A 17,833-nucleotide genomic window follows, 5' to 3' on the forward strand; every position below is an offset into this window, starting at 1 on the left:
ACTGAACGAAACTGGACAAGCCAGAGAAAAAAAAACCTGGAGAAAACCTAGCATCCGTACGAGGGGTGGGTGACGGTGGTGTGGGGGTGACACTCCACACTGCCAACTATGCTGGCCACACCAATGCCTGTAGCGCCCTGGCGAGCCTCGTTAGCGTGGCTTGACGATGCTTCATGGGGAATGATTGGAGAATATTGGTGCGCGTTGGGCGGGGGGGTGGTGAAACGCGGTTAAACGATGTAAAACGTTTGGAAAATCCGGTCCAGCCTTTGGAATGGCCATGTACGTGGACTGCCCCTCTTTGGCGATCCACTGATGAATGAATCGCCTCCCCGCGCCGTGGGTCACGGGGCTTATTTGGCCATACTTCGCCACGCTGGTCCTGTGCCGGTTGGTTGATGACGGGGAGCATAGAAGTCGATAGTGCAATACAACAGATTTTATTGCATCGTCCTTTGCTGGCTGCGTAGCCACACTGCAGCCTATAACACCTGTGATTTCTCTTTTGTACGCATGCTGGTCACCCTCGTAAGGGCTATCCAGGCTCAAAACCCATGCTTCGCTCATGCGAACTGACAAGATGCGGTGCACTGGTATAAGCCATACATCAAAATGCCGAGCGGTCCCAGCGTCTTTAAACATTTTTCACCGCTGGCCAATTCTTCCAGCGAAGTCATTCAGCCTCTCCTCGGCGCTTTGTTGTTGCAACAACAACAACAAAGCGTCAATCACCGTCCCCGCCTCGTGTCAGTCCGCAATTCACCCTCAAACGTTGTGCGCCGTGGCCCTCTTTAGACCTTGCCCCTTTAACAATGGGCTCTGTCTCTTTGACCAGAGATAAAGCCATTTAGCTCGTCGTTTCAAGCACACACACACGAATATCTTGACGCGTGCGGTACATGCTGGAAATCCCACCTTAGGTGTCACGTGAAAGGATTCACTACAAAGCCTGAACAGACTGTAGGGGTGGGTGGCCAGCACCACGCCCGGCCGCCTTTGTCTCCCCCCAGTGGCGATGTTTACACACCGCACCCAGGTACTCATTTTAGGCTGAGTCGACCTAGGGGAGGTTCAGATAATCGCCACTGGTGATGGCCGCGAGCGGGAATCGAACTCGGGTAGCCAGGTTCGTAGCGCAGCGCGCTAACCACTGCACTACCGCGCGCACACACACACCTACACACACAACTACACACACAGACACACAACTACACACACAGACACACAACTACACAGACACACACAACTACACACACATACACACAACTACACACTCAGACACACAACTACACACACACAACTACACAGACACACAAACACACAGAATTAAACAGACACACACAACACACACAGACACACACAACTGCACACACAGACACACACAACTACACAGACATACAACTACACACACAGACACACAACTACACACACAGACACACACAAATACACACACACACAACTACACAGACACACACAGACACACAACTACACAGACACACACAACTACACACACAGACACACACAACTACACACACAGACACACGAGCGTCGTCTTGGCACGACCACATCAACCCGGAATGCACCCTCCCACCTCCCCGTCTCCTCAATTCTCAGAAGCTGAGCATTGGGGATGTTAATCCTGAACAGTTGCGTGGATAATAAAGCGATCACCAGCCGTAAATGGAACAGGTGTGTAGTAGGCTGCTGCTGCTGCTAGGGGTACATTTGCGGAACGGCGGACAGGGAAAATGCAGCAGAAAACGAATTGTTGTTTCTGCTGGTTCGCCTTGTGGCGTCTGGGACTGGTTCGACAAGGCCATAAAGAAGACTGTCTCTTTGGTGTAGGTCAATCAGTTTAAAAGACAATGCGTATAATATAATCAGAGTTTTAATTGCGTGTTCACCACGAGTACGTGTGGTTAATGCAGACTTGATTCCTTGCAAAAGGAGTATTTATTTGGTGTTTGAAAACCTCAACACCTGTTTTATTGCTGGAAAGGGTAAAACCTATTATTTTTCATACTTTGATAATGGTAAACACGTCCCATAGATATTAATTGTTGTATTATACTGTTATGCTTCCACATCTATACCCCCCCCCACCTCTGCGTTCCCAATCTGCACTGACCAACGTGGTGCACTACAGCCGAATAACCACCCCACGACCTACACGAACTTTGAGAGGCCCTCACGCGGCAGCTGACTGACCAAAGGGCTTGCTGTGTACGCGTACATGATGTGGATGTACATGTACACGGTTAGAAACATTTAGGCTGGCCCTGCCTACGATCCATCCCGGGTTTAACCAGACTGGATTGTGTGAGGAGCTCACAAATCCTTGAAAGATCTGGACAAAGTCCCATCGGTGAGCTCCTCCGGCAGGCAAAGGCTGCGTTGGCTGGGCCATGTAGCCCGCATGCCCAGCCACCGCATGCCTAAACAGCTTTTGTTCGGCCGGATAGAGGGGGCTGAACGGGTGCGGCACAGGCTAGAGAAGAGATGGAGTGATGTGGTACAGGAGGACGTGGAGCAGAGTGGACTTGCCGATGACTGGTACCAGCGGTGTCAAGATCTGCCTCTGTGGAGGAGCCTCGTGAAGGACGCTGCTGCTGGGCAGTTGGAGGCAGTCGCCCTCCAACAACAACGGCGGGCGGAGGAGCGACGCTCACAACAACGAGCGGAGCGCCGGGTGGCTAAAACACGACAAGTTGGCACAGTAGGGGGCCACAGGTGGTGCATCGGCCAGTCATCTCGGTCAGTCGACTCATGGAACCTGCCCCGTGACCTCCCGCCGGCGGGCGTTCGACACCGCACGTGGCATTAACGTGCACATAGCCTGGCACAAGCGCCGTGGTGACGTCTCCCCCACTTAGTGGCGAATGGCGGTTGTTGTAGTGAAAGGTGCTGTCGGCGAGGGTAGGCGGTCGACTTTGAACGTCTGATAGAAACTTCAGAAATTGCTTGGCCAGTGCTGCTGTTGCACTTGTGGCCTGCCAGCGCTGCGCCAGTGACAGGCCACTGCTTTAGCCTGCAGTCATCATTTCCAGATGCTCAACAATGCAGCTATACTGTATATCTTGGATGCTGGCCAAATGCGAGAAAACGCCTGCGAGTTGACAATAATGTATGGATTTGGTAACACATTAATTGGAATAATATGCGTGCTTATAATAATCTGCGTGCTTATCTCCGCGAGGATTTTTTTTCTTTCTCATGAAGTCACTTCAAAGGTTGCGATTGTTAACGGCGGTGCTACATAACTTCATGGCACGTTGGTTGTGTAATTAAGTGAAACAGCATTGGTCCTTACTTGGAAAGAACCAAAGCTTTATTTTACTTAAAATAGGAATGATTGTTCACAGCTCATTTGTCAACTCACTGCTGCATTGAAAGCCTCTCGAAACCGTATCAAACTTTGGATCATTGGGTTGTTTGACCATACTTTGCAATGCTGGTCAGCGTGGGTGTGTGGACATGGAGTCGTCCCAGGTCCGGTTCAGAAATCACTTACCACTGCTGTCAACAGTGGCCAGGAATTGAACACAGGTCACCCGAGCTCATAGCGTGGTGCGCTCACTTACTATACTATTGAGGTGTATGCCTATCGTGCAATGGGTATTTGTTGTGTAACAACATGCAAAATACACGAGGGACTAGCAAAGAGAATTTAATGAGATTCTAAAAAAAAAAGGAAAACCACGAACTAATTTTACGTTCCTTTAAATTCCCAACGTCATTCAAGGATTGCGTGCGGACACTACATCAGGTTCATGCTGCTCATAGCATCACGTTTGTCGCAGATTACGTGAACCCGTGAGAATATGCAGCAATGAGATGTTATGAAAAATGATGAAGTGGAAATTAACGTGGGAGAACAATATTACATTGGGAGGCGTAGATGCAGTGACATGGAGACAGAGAAGCAGGCAGACAAAGACAGAGAGAGATGGAGAGGGATATCGAACTAGAGAAAGGCATGGAAAGACAGACACGAAAACACAAGTCATGGAAGGGAGAAGTACACTAACAAATATGTGAAGACAGACACACACAGATACACATGGAGAGACACATCGACAAGGAGAGGGGGAATCAAAGAGAATGCAAGAGACAAGAACTGTCATGATAACAGATTTAGTTGTGCTTACTGTCATCAATGTTATTGCCTGAGTTTTATGAGCGGCAGTACCAGGGCTAAAATATTTAAGGGGGGCGCTTGCCTCGGCATCAGTGTGGTCTTTGCCACACAAGGGTGTGAGAGTTCACGGACACAAATATTTTTTTTTATCTGGGGCTGTGGCCGTTGATGTTGACGTGAGACGGTGGGGCAAGATTAAGGTGCCGGGAGCCGAGTTGATCAAAGATTAAATTTGGGAAAGTCTCCTCGCATTCGAAGGCAGCTCGCCCTGAAATTTGGCAGAAGACGAAGTGCGGGGAAAATATATAACAAATGGTGCATTGGTGTTTTGGCGAGAAGCACAAACATAGTATACTACTGCACTAACTCTTTACTCTTCATTCTCCGAACAATTTGTATGCACGTATGTTGAGCTTCTTTCGCACCGTGCGTGGCCAACCGTGCTCATCGGAGGTGCGGGGGAAGGACAACAAACTAAACAAAAGCAGTTCTAAAAAAAAAAATGTGTTTTCAATCGAGATTATTTAAAAGTGCATAGCTCCTGTGACTTCCAAATATAGGAAGGAAGAGAGCCTTCCAGACGGCCGCAGAAGTGCACCAGAAAAGCGTGCGATGCAGTGACCGTCTTTGTTCGATGGCTTGCTAAAATAAATAAAAAAAAGTTTACCTGTGTGCCACCACCGACAATTCCAGGCCATGGCTAACATAAGTAGCGAGCGATATATGAACTTGGTCCTGGTACCTGCCACCAACTCCCCTTCACCAACCCTCGCGAAGCAGCACGGTGAAGTATGGTCCAAGAGCCTCCATAACCTAAATGTCGTGGGGAGGCCTTCATTCAGCAGAAGGTCGACAAAGGCCATTATTGTATCGCTGTATATGTATACAGTACAATATATGTTATTTAATTATGTATGCTGAAGTTGTTTTTTTTGTAAACCAGAAATACCAGATTGTTACTTCTAAACACCGCCGCACTACAAAGGAAAAGCTTCACAAAGGCTGCATTTACAAACTTAGTTCAACCTCCAGTACGCCTTTTAAATTATGCCAAAGGAAATTTGGAAATACAGCAGAACGCATTCAACACTTTACCTGATTGTGCCTGTTTGCTCAGAACAAAAACCTCTTTGAATGAAACAAGAGACAACAATTCTGGATTCATATTTCGGCAAGATTTTTGTTTGTGTTGGGGGGTGAGGGGCGCGTGTTGTCACATTCGAGATCCACCTTAGCGAATCAAAATGTTTCCAATGTCACCTTTCATTCTCAAATCGGAGAGTTTCCATGACATCCCAAAATGAAGAATGATGAACGGCTTTCTTGAATGCGTTGACCAGACACAACGTCAAGCGAGTTTGAGTGATGGCTGAACGAATCCTGCCTGCATGACTATGCTGGTCACCATACGTCAATGTAGATTACCTGTGAAGAGACAATAGCGGGTACTGATATTTTACTGCACACATACGACAGGAGGGTACAAGAACAATCAATGGGCATGCATAAAGTGCATGCATAATGTGTGTCGGTAGTGCATACCCATTTTAATTGTTATGCATTTATTAACCCCTCCCCTCCCTTCGCACGTGAAGGGCTTAGAAGAGACGTCATCTCGTTTATCCCTCTATTTAAGGAACGAAACAGAATATCTCCACAAATCTGGCTGTCCGCCTGATGATGCTAGTTGTAATTACTGGCGAAGCGCCGCACAATAATTGTAAATGTTGTGGATTTACTCTCCAACACACCGGCGTGCTGAACTAGTCACTAATTGGCATGTTTTGTTTATGTGACAGACCTTACTAATTGGCTGTGTTGAGTGGTGGCGGCTTTAACGGCATATTTATATTTACACGATCTAACCCCAAAAAACTGCATTATGGAATCCTGGCTCTTCCCCATTTTACCAACCCTCACTCATCAGTGTTTATGTGCTATTGAGAATGGTTAAATTGCCCCGAAACGACACCTTTAATCTTTTCCAATGTTAATGCAGTGTTTTTAACGAATATGTTGAGTTACTTTTAATAATTGTGCTTGTAGCATCACTGTCAACACGGCAGTACCGTATCACAAAATAATTAATAACAATACATAGCGTGGAAAGAGTCCACCCAGCAATGGATTAAAAAACGTCTGTAAATTATTACTACAAACACTGTGTACAGAGTATATAAATGTCTATATAATGCTTGCAGCTCTTTGTCAACCCACTGCTGTATTAATGTTTTCACATGCCTTTCCATCAAGGAACATTCAGGCCTGTTCCTCAATACAGTATAGTAATCACAATCCGATTATGTATATACACTGGAGGAATCCGATGAGCTATAAAGCTCTTTTTGACAGATGTCCAGTAGAGGCGGGTCAGAACGCTACAACAACAAACAATACATAAACACGACGGGAGTGCACAGTCTAGGAAAGGTAAACAAATCACTTTAAAATGTACACAAATAATACTTTACTTTTTTTGTATCTTACCAGGTAAAGCCCGCTGAGCTATTTTTAAAAATAATATTTTGCGTGAGGTCTACCCACATTTTAGCCTACCACCAACGGCTTTACGAATCGACTTACTTCGCCATGGTCAATTTTGTACGGGGCTCTATCGTTAAGACACTTTCCCCCCTGTATTTGACGGTAAAAACTGTAGATGCCTTATAAAGTGCCGAAATCCATTAACTGTGTCTGTGTATGGATTTGTATAAACATTTTTTTGTTGCAAGATTTGAATGCGTCTTACTTATGGTAAGACTCTGGTTTAACTTTTAAGGTTTTATTTCTTGTTTGTTTTCATGGTGACGAAATGTTTGTGGACATTTTATTAATACAAACAACATCTTTGTAACAAAGGCCCGGCTTTGCCAGGGACCGCTAGAGGGCATGTGCATCACACAGGGAATTATGTGGATTCGTCACGTTGCATTACGTCAACATTACTTTACAGTTGGCTCAGATTGCGACCACCATTCGGGTTTTTTTTTCCAGCAAGCCTTTTGTAATGCACACCTTTTTTGTCAGCGAGAAAGACCCCCCCCCGCCTTCCCATGGCTAGAGACAAGAAAAAAAGCCACATACAGGATCTAAGAGCCCCAGCCTATTTATACACTTTTTCTTTAGAGCCAGTGGAGGCATCGTATATTTATTTATTTTGTTTTAAAATGAATGGGAATTCACCCTCAAGGTCCTGGGAATAAAATAGGGGATTGGTGCCTGTTAACAAAACAGATTGGCAAGCCTTGCAGTTAAACCCCCACAAAACAGGCAGTTCCACAGATCCACAAGCCATTGTGGGGTGCCACGGTGGTGAGATGTTAACTCCCTTGCCTAGTACATAGCAGGGCATGGGTTCGATCCTGACCCTGACGCCCGTATATTTGGAGTTGGCGCGTCCGCCCCGTGGTCGTGTGGATTTTTCCGTCCGGTTTTTTTCCCTTTACATTTAGAAACGTGCATTTATAGTATTTGGTTGCTATACATTTCCACGTAATAGTTGAGCTATCATTTGTGGTCAGGTCCCTTCTGAAAAAGAGCTACATAGCTCAGTGGGGCTTACCTGGTAAAATACAAAAATAGTTTTAGTTTGTATGTACGTTGAACTTATGTTGCTAATTGGAGGTGCTGGGGGAAGGATAACAGTGATTGCCACAAATGAGCCACAATACATTGTGGAAACACTACAGTCTGGTCCATATTTCTTGTAATCCCTATTTAATTATCTAAAAACTAAATACAGTATGTTAAAGTGTGGTTTATATAACAAAGAAGAAATGAAGAAGCAAAGGGCACAAAAAAACCCGTTCGGGGTCATTTGGAGTCACAAAACAATGTTCACACTTTTGAACACGGAGAGAATATAATAACTCTACGGTATAAGCCTGTAACTCCCTACTGCTGGGAAATAACCTCCCACCCATGTTCTTCCATTAACTCAATGCATGTGTTTATGGTAGCCGAGTTAATGAAGGTAGTTAAACAAGAAGACGAATCACCGACGCATTTATTTTAAAACCCCAATGCATGACAGTTATGAAAGGTCACACGACTGTACGCTTCTCCTGGATAAGTAAATTATTAACGAGTTGTCGGGGTTTGCGGTGGCACTTTGCACGTACAAAAAAATGTCATTGAGGAGTTATTGATCACATTGATGGCAACCGAATCACAACATTTTGATGTTGCAATTAACTGCGTAATTTCCACGTATTTCCATGCATTTTCTTTGAAAGCTACTTTTTTTTCAAGTGCAGCCCTGCATTGTTAAATCTAATGTAAATATCACGAAAGGCCACGAAACAGGATATAATGTACAAGAGAACGTAACGAATGGAGTCATTAGTGGTTGCTGATGTACAGTCGAATAAAAATTGAATCAACCGGATGTCAGAATTTTAAGGGACACAAACTCCCATCAAAATGTTAGAATGGGAAAATGAATGTTGGTCACGTTAACAAAACGTGCCCGGTTAGTTGCTGCGTGTCGAATGGTGGCGGCGGTTTTTAACGACGCACATTTTACGCGAACTAACCCCCAGCCGCAAAAAAAACCCTTTTACTATGGATAATAATTGGTCGCGAAAGCCTTTATACTACGTGTTAAAGCAAAATGGAAAATGAATTCCTAGTTCGTATAAGCATAGGGGGTTTCAACGTTGTGGGTTGCCGTGGGGGGAGCCAATCGCGCGCGCGCGTTGCGAGTGGGGGGCGGTGCTTATTCGTTGTGGGAAATACAATCGCAGGGGGTGGGTCGCCATATTGCGTCGCCATATGCGACGGTTTTTTGCCGGTTGGCGTTTCAAATTTTTAAATTTAAAAAAATTATAATAACGTTTTATTGCCGGAAAATTTTAAACAACGATTAAATAATCCCACTTAAGCTTACACGCAGACACATACTTTTAAACTTGTTAAAATGTATTTAAGTGCAAACCACGAGCCGCGATCGATCCACCGCTGGATGAAGAGAAAAAAAACACAACCCAAGATAACTAAAAAGACATTGACAATAATTAAAATTACATTATTATAGTTCGGGTACTGAAATAGTGGTTCCAGAAAAATCTACAAAGAGGGTCGTGGAAAATCCCATCGGTCCGTATACGGGAGCGCTGAAAGATATGCAAATGAGGGCGGCCATGTTGGTCAGGGGATAAAGTCGCAGCGGCGAAGGGCAAGCGTGGTTCAACGTTGAGTCGCTTTTTATTTTTTTATTTAAAGCTTTCGTGACTGCAGGGATTCATATTGGTTCTTTCGGTAAAGTCAAATAGAAGGGAAACAATAAAATAATAAAAATATAAAACAATAAAATTCTCACGACGTTTCGACTGCAACACCATCACACCTGATGATGATTGCTTGTGTTGCAGTCGAAACGTCGTGATAATAAAATAAATAATCTTATTGTTTTATATTTTTATTATTTTATTGTTTCCCTTCTACGTGACTTTACCGAAAGAAACCAAGATTATGTGACAAACGTTACTTATTAGTGGTGGCGGGTTTAACGACACATTTATATTCACCCGGTCGAATAAAAAAAAACTCTTACAGTTTTAAATAATTAGCCGGTAGAGCGTGACAGACTTGGCTAAAATATGGAGAAAAAGAACCAAGAATATGAATCGCTGCAGTCACGAAAGCTTTAAATACAAATTTTAACGAGGTTAAGGTTAACATAAAGGGGGGGGGGGTGGTTACATTGTATGATAAGAGATGCTGGCGCGAGGTAATGGTATCACACATTGGACTGAAATTGTGTAATGGTGATTGAAATGTGACGATACAAATGACCGCAGTCTCGGAAGCCTAAGCAGATGATGAACAAAGAATGTGTCCCGCGTGTGACGTCACTCCATATGAGGCCCACCCCCCTCCGCGTGACGTCACACCACATGAGGCCCACCCCTCCGCGTGACGTGCCGCCACATAAGGCCCACCCCCCCACCCTCATTAATATTAATGAGTAGGTGGATTTTGACACTAATAATTTTTAATAATAGATTACGCAAAGTCGCTTCAAATATGACGACGTTTTTTTTACAGAAAGTGGTGGTCAAAAATATATCTACGCAGCACAGTGCTACATCTGTGTGTGACGTCACTGTAAGAAAGCCCCCCCCTCCCCACCATTAATATTCATGCACGCGTGGAAATTTACAGAACGCACAAGGTCGTGCACCCCACATGCCGCACTCCTCCCCTCATTAATAATCATGAGCGGGTGACGTCACTCCACATGCCGCACCCCTCCACAATAACCATTAGCGGGTGACGTCACTCCACATGGGGCACCCCCCCCCATCATTAATAATCATGATCTGAACAATATTTCTATTGAATATTTCAGATTTACTGCAATATACACCAGTCCATGGACGGACAAAAAAATAGCAAGTATAAGTTAACGGCTCAGTGGGCTTTACTTTGTAAGATAGAAAATAGTTTAGTGCTGTAACTTTCTGAGCCGCCTGTACTGGACATCTGTGAAAAAGAGCTTTTTAGCTCATCGGATTCCTCCAGTAAAAAAATACATATTCTGATCAGGTGTTATAGGCTGACTGCGGAGTCACTCGTTAGCAGAGGGCAGTGTAGCAAGATGCAATGTAATAATAGGGTTTTTCCCCCTTTGCAACAAAACTGAAACTTTTTTTTACAAGGATTCATGTCTGCATTAACCACTACCTGCAGTCAAAATGAAAACAAAAAAACTTTCAGTTTTGTTGCCAGAAAAAAGGAGAAACCCCCCTATTATTACATTGTGGCACTGGCAAAGGAGGTCTAATGATGAAGATGCATTGTACTTTACTCTAAGGGTCGAAGTCTTATGCACCCCTTCCATCAACACATTGAGGTCTCCATTACAAAAAAAAACATGTTACTCTCCATGGACTCTGGCTATAAGTAAAATGGGTTTGTGTTACTGCATTAGCTGGTGTCGTGTATTTATGTAAGTTATTTAAAATGCATATTTATGTTTTGTTTGTGGTTATATGAACATTCTCTTGAACATTCTCTTTAAAGTGCCTTGATATTACTTTTTTATTCAGACCGATATTATTTAATATAAAAATTATTTTACAAAAATCTCGAATTGAAGTTTTTTATTGTATTATTAATATTACTCCCACTTTATTTTATTTTCAAAGTAGCCATTGATGACTTACTGTCAAATAATGAGGTCAGTTTGTATGGAGTGGTCTGATCAATGACATCTGGTATTAAAGCAGGATTTGTTGAACAAGCCTCACTGCCGATGAGACGCAGTAAGATATAAACGTGTGCACAGTTTCCTTGCTTAAAACAAATGCTTGATAAAACAAAAATTGGTCTGGAAAGCGAATAGGTTGATGGACTAAGACGCGTTAATTGTATATTATGTCAAGAAACAAAGCTGATGTAAATCTATAATTTATGTTCTAGAATTTTCACTAAAGTATTGTTAAATATAATCTACTTCAAATGTAACGAAAGACTTTAAAACTTAACAAATCTAGACGATATTTCATCTGACGACACAGTCTAGATGTGTTCCATTTAAAATCCTCTCCTAAATTCCGAAGTAAAGGATATGCTTACAGAATGGTCCAGATGTCCTGTGACCACCCCATTTAATTCCCTAAAACTTTTTTAAAAGTAATATTTGTTTAAAACAGAAATGAATACCATCACAAGACAATCTGGACCACCCTGTACAGGTACTGTACTGTTATAGCATACATCTAAACTATTCATAAGAGGTGTTTGGGTTCGGTCGCGTAAATATAAATGTCGTTAAACCCGCCACAGCTAATTAGTAATGTTTGCCACGTAACGGGCCGTCCATATATGACGTCACGCACCTAGGGGGGGGGGGGGGTCAGACATTTGTGACGATGTGTGACGAGGGGGGGGGGGTGAGAAATCTGACGTCACATCAAAATACGCAACTTTAAATAAACATAGAATTGTTATAACACTATTGTTATAACAACACTCCTACATCAGAGTGCAGCGCCACATTAAATACGCACTACAATGACAATAGTTTAAAGCGATTTGAAGCATGTTTTATTTTCAAAATGGAAATATGGTATTGGAGGGGGGGGGGGGGGCAGAGCTTTGTGACGTCGTATTTGAGGGAGGGGGGGTCTGACTTTTTGTGACGCCGTGTGGCGAGGGGGGTGGGTCAAAAATCGTCCAAAATCGAGTGACGTCATTTATGGACGGCCCCTAAACAGAACGTGGCAATTCGTTACCAGTACAACACACACACACACCGGTGTGTTGGAGAATAAACCCACTACAAGATTTACACTCCGAGCGCACGACGTTTCGCCGGCAATTTAACAACAACATCAACCAGCATCATCAGGCGACAGCCAAGATCCCTTCTGACCACCGGCGCGGACGGTGTGACGCGCTTCCCCCCCCACCTAAGATGGCGGCGGTGATGTCACCGCGCTGTGACGTCACCACGTGGGCCGGCCCCCCCCCACCTCCACAACCACCACGGGGTTCGACGTTAAATGAGCAGCGAGGAGGCGGGCGGACCGAGACGCGAGCTCGGAAGGGAGAAAGCGAGAAGACGAAAACGAACGAACGAACAAAAACGCCAGTGGGACCAGTCGTGAACGCGTCGTGTAATTATTATTATTGTTGTCCTCGTCGTCATCGTCGTCGTTAGGCTAAGAAGGAACAAAATTTAAAAAAAAACCGAGGAGGAGGAGGAGCGCCTTGACTGAACGTTTGAGCGGCCGACACGGAATCCGCACAAGGGGGGTTGAGCAAAGGGGGAGGAGAGAGACGACCGCCACCGATCAACCCGAGCCACCACCACCACCAACCACCAACAACCACCAACAACAACAACCAACAACAACCACCACCATGCTGCGGGGAAGGCGATGATGACGGCCGCGGTCAACGGCAGAGGCGCATCGGCCCTGACTGACGTGAGAGCGCGACGTCGCCCGTTAACGTGGAACGAGATGTCGTGTGTATGTGTGGTGTGTGTGTGGTGTGTGTTAACAAGGCGGTAACATTACGACAAGGTGTTTGTGTGTGTTTTTTTTACGCGCGTGAATGTGAATCGTCGCGACGCGGGTCTGGTTTGTAATGGTGGTGTGTGTGGTGTTTCTCTTCGTTTCGGGCACCCAGTGAACGTTGGTGGTCAATACGGGGGATGGTTGGGATTGGTCGGTGGTGGTGGTGGCTGCGTTGGTATTGCATTCATGTAATTCGTAGAATGTCGACACGTATTGTTGTTATGTTGTGTGGATTCGTGTATGGCGTCCAAATGTCGACCTGTATGCAGCGCGCGTGTGTGGTGTGTGTGGTATGAGTGTGTGTGGTGTGTGTGTGGTATGAGTGTGTGTGTGGTATGAGTGTGTGTGTGTGTGGTATGAGTGTGTGGTATGAGTGTGTGTGAGTGTGTGGTATGAGTGTGTGTGTGAGTGTGTGGTATGAGTGTGTGTGAGTGTGTGGTGTGAGTGTGTGGTATGAGTGTGTGGTATGAGTGTGTGGTATGAGTGTGTGGTATGAGTGTGTGGTATGAGTGTGTGGTATGAGTGTGTGGTATGAGTGTGGTAGGAGTGTGTGTGGTAGGAGTGTGTGTGGTAGGAGTGTGTGTGGTGTAAGTGTGAGTGTGTGTGGTGTGAGTGTGTGTGTGTGGTGTGATATGAGTGTGATATGAGTGTGAGTGTGTATGTATGTGTGGTATGAGTGTGTTGTGGTATGAGTGTGTGTGTGATCGAGTCACCCTCACGCCTCGCACGGCGTGGGGAGGCCCTCATCCAGCAGTGGATTGACAGGGCCGTATGGTTATCAGACGTGAAGGATTTGTATGTTGGTGTCATTAAGGTACAGTCTGCATACGTGTGTATGTTTGTGTGTAATGTATTTGGTATGCATTGTAACGTGTGTCTCAGTAATTGTGCTGTGTCCGATATGTGTGTAATGTATGTACTATGTAGGCATACGCCGTGTGGGTATTGTGCAGTTGTTTGGTTGCAGTATATCTGTGTATGTGTATTACGTAGTTAGGAAACGTATGGGCTATCGATGTGATGCGTACAATGTTTCTGTAATGTGTGGGTGATGTGCGTGTACAACCTGAATGGCCCATGATATGTGCATGCAAAGGTATTTTTTTTTAGATATGTTCCACTGATGTGTCTAATATGGTGTGCGTATGTCAACTGTAGTGTACTTGATCTTATATGTACAGTATCACCTACATGTGTGCACTTTCTTAAACAGCCGTGATCTGCTCACTGCTGGATGTTGGGGTTGTAGGGGGGGACATTGCGATGCCATAGCAAGTCTCGCTCTCCTGCACATGAGCTGATCTCATCGGACATCTGGGAAGGGCTTTATAGCTCAGCGGATTCCTCCAGGAAAATGCATAATTCTGATCGCTCCATCAATGCTGTTTGTTGGCGTGATCCCTATTTTGGCTGCCACTATCGCCAGTACGGTCCATGACTGACTGACAACCCACCTTCCCAAGCCACCCCCCCCCCCCACTTACTTTTGATAGTGCCTATAAATTGTATTTGTTCTTTGATCCCACGTGTTTTATCTTAATTTTATTGTCATTCCCAGCGATGTGAATATCTCCTCGCTCCTACTTGTGCACTTTTCAGTTTTTTTGCGCAGTCTTTCTGGGTCTGTATCCCAGAAATGTCGCGGCAGGCAATTGCAAACTTTCCTAATCCTAAGCACAATTGTTCCGTGCATTGTTAACACATTAAAATCCTCCCGAAAAGAAAGACACTTCCAGCCTGCTCTCGCTAGCCTCTTTATTTCAACGTTAGTGATTCTTGTCCAGCTTTAAACAATATATGTTCACCGAACATTTGCATTTTCCAGTTGTCTCCCTCCAATTATTTTCCTTTTTTTGTGTGTGTGCGTGAAATAAATGTACGTGACATTTGTTTCACTCTGCTCTATATTTAACTCCATTTTTACAGCCGGCCTTTGTTTACTTCTGAAATCATTTCCTGAAGTTCGTGTGGGTAGGTACAGTACAGTTAAAACTAAACTATTCTGGCGGTATATGTACAGCAAAGTTACGTGTAATGCGGCGTAAATGTGTGCATGATGTATAACCGTGATGTATCATGTCGATGATGTTACACTCTCAATGCTTTTGTCTGTATACATCACATTCCGGCGTGATGATGTATGGTTGAATAAACCTGCAACCCTTAAAGTGCGGGGGAGCCCTCAACCAATCGTAGATTTGGCCAAGCGTTATACAGGGTGACCCAAAAGTGATGACACCTGGTTATTATATTTATTTGAACAAATGTTCAATCTGATTTCCATAAATAGTAATGCACGCGTGAATTTTAATTTTGTACAGATTACAGGTGTAATCTCTGAGCAGTCATCAATGACGTTTTTTCACAGTTCATTCAGAGTTAGTGGTGGATTTTTGGACATGACGGATGTGAGGTGACCCCACATGAAGAAATAACAAATATATATTAACGTTGATAATAGATAAATATTAACTTTAGGAATAAATAAACAAAAATTCATGCCAGTGTTAAAATAAATGAAATAACCCCATGTGCCTTGAATTTTGGGCCGGCCCTCGTATGTATACATGTATTATGTGCTTACTATGCATTTTTGTATGTGTGTATGTAATTATGTATTAATATGTTCACAGTGTGTGTTTGTATATTCGTGTACAATTTTATAATCCGCATGGATCATTGTGTTGCCGTGCATTTAAAATACTGTAACTTGTGAGTATTTGTGCACGTGTTTGCATGTATATATTATAACGTGCATATTTGGTGCGCATATAACTATTTGTGAATGTATATTCTCTGGGTCTTTCGGTAAAGCCACGTAGGTAGAAAAATGTCACGACGTTTCGATCGCAACACAAGCAATCGTCTTCACCTGAAGCAATCGTCTGAAGACGTCTGAAGATGATTGCTTGTGTTGCGATCGAAACGTCATAATATTTTTCTTTTCTTTATATCTACGTGGCTTTACCGAAGGATCCATAGAATATGTATTCCTGCAGTCACGAAAGCTTTAAGTGAATATTTATTTGTGAATGTATTTGTATGCGGCGCTGTATGCGAATTTCTATGCACCTTCTCAATTCCTTTGTGTGTGTGTGTGAACGGGTGGCATGTGTATTGTGGGCTGAGGCTACTACTGCATGTTTGATCTGAGGTGAACGCCATCAGGGCTATGCGCATGCTTGGCAGCCACACGAATACTGTACCTTCAGAGACACAGGATTATGCTGCGTATGTCATGTATTGTACACGGCGCCTATTGCTTTACACAGTCAAGGTATGTCGTGTGTGTATGTATGTTGTGTAGAAATAGTGGCTTGTTTATACAGGAGGTACTCAATGGCTGCGGCTGTGTGTGTAAATAATAAAGTCAGAAACGGGCTTCTGTTATTAATCATGGGGCTCACTGCATTTCTCTGTTCCGTGGTTTTCCTTTCACTCATTTTCACATCCCTTTTTGTTCACTGTTTGTTCACTGTTTTATTGTGTGTGTGTATCCGCAGCGTTCTCTCCACCTGACCACCGCTACGACTCTCGGGGCCCCACATCCGCTTCCCGAATCCAAGGGCAGGTGGACTTGTCGCTTTAATCTCTTCCTCCACCACCTCCTCCTCTTCATATCCCATCGCTTCTTCAATCTCGGGCTATGACCGTGGAGGGAAACGCACTGGGAAATGAGCTGAGAGGCATGTCGACAGCCGAAAGCAAGGCTGCTGGGGCGGCTGCGCCGGCGCGTTCCTCGTCCTCCCCGTCTTCGTCGTCCTCGTTGACTCGACCGGTGCCGGATGGCGATCTGGGCCGGGGTGCGGACGGCGGCGGCGACGTCGCCGGTGGCGAGAGGAGTGAGCCGAGCCCATCCTTGCCCACTCTCCTGCCGCCGATGAGAGGCCGCGCCTCTTCGGACGCCGTCATGAGGCCCAAGCTCAGGCCCAAGGCCGCCGGCCACGACGCCAACCGGGATTCGCTGACCGGTGGCAGCTATGCCCTCGCCAGCGGAGGTTTTGGCGCCGGCGGGGGCCGCTTCATCCGGCGGAGCGTGATCTGCGAGAGCACCAACATGACGCTGCCCGCTGAAGACCTGCGCTCTCTTGCCAGCCTGCCCAACGCCTTCGATGTGACGACCGCGGAGCCACAAGAAGGGGGCCTCGTTTGCGAACTCGGCGAGGAGCTGGCTGCCGGCCCCCACTTCAAGGACGTGTTGGATGCTGAGCTGATGGTGCTCGAAGGCAGGACTCCTCAGCTTCAGGCTGTGTGCATCCAGCTTCAGCAGCCACAGCCACAGCAGCAGCAGCAGCAGCAGCAAAGTCAACCGCAGCAACTGGAGGAGGTTGACTCGGTGGACGTGAACAAGGAAAAGCTGAGCGAAGGCGCTGCTGCTGCTGCTGTCGAAAAATTGGATGCGGCCACGGACGCCGAGCGGACAGAGAAAGAAGTGGGGCCAACTGCTGTGGCCTCTCCCAGTATCCCTGAGGAAGAGGAGGAGGAGGAAGACGGCATGAAAGCTGTGGCCACCTCGACGGATGGCCGGTTTCTGAAGTTTGACATAGAGTTGGGAAGGGGCTCCTTCAAGACTGTTTACAAAGGGCTGGATACAGAGACAGGAGTTGAAGTAGCTTGGTGTGAGCTCCAGGTAATATCCCCACCATCCTTTGGTGACATTTTTCCT

The 17,833-nt window shown here is 45.3% G+C and overlaps 1 protein-coding gene across 15 annotated transcripts in view; it reads left to right on the forward strand.

Annotated features, from left to right (window-relative positions):
- The first annotated feature begins 12,595 nt into the window (after positions 1 to 12,595).
- The window catches only part of LOC116947509 (uncharacterized), a 134,979-nt gene continuing 129,741 nt past the window's right edge, over positions 12,596 to 17,833 (forward strand). For 12 of the 15 annotated variants that reach the window (XM_076070638.1, XM_076070640.1, XM_076070644.1 and 9 more), the window contains exons 1-2: positions 12,597 to 13,074; positions 16,671 to 17,797. In XM_076070638.1, the coding sequence (XP_075926753.1) occupies positions 16,814 to 17,797 (984 nt within the window). In that variant the 5' untranslated portion in view covers positions 12,597 to 13,074; positions 16,671 to 16,813. Of the gene's footprint in view, positions 13,075 to 16,670; positions 17,798 to 17,833 lie in introns of all 15 variants that reach the window. The other 3 variants (XM_076070643.1, XM_076070641.1, XM_076070642.1) reach the window with 1 other exon arrangement.

This window comes from Petromyzon marinus, chromosome 30 (genome assembly GCF_048934315.1).
Source record: "Petromyzon marinus isolate PM22_M1 ecotype Great Lakes invasive population chromosome 30, UKy_Petmar_22M1.pri1.0, whole genome shotgun sequence".
In the NCBI taxonomy this organism is placed as follows: domain Eukaryota; kingdom Metazoa; phylum Chordata; class Hyperoartia; order Petromyzontiformes; family Petromyzontidae; genus Petromyzon; species Petromyzon marinus.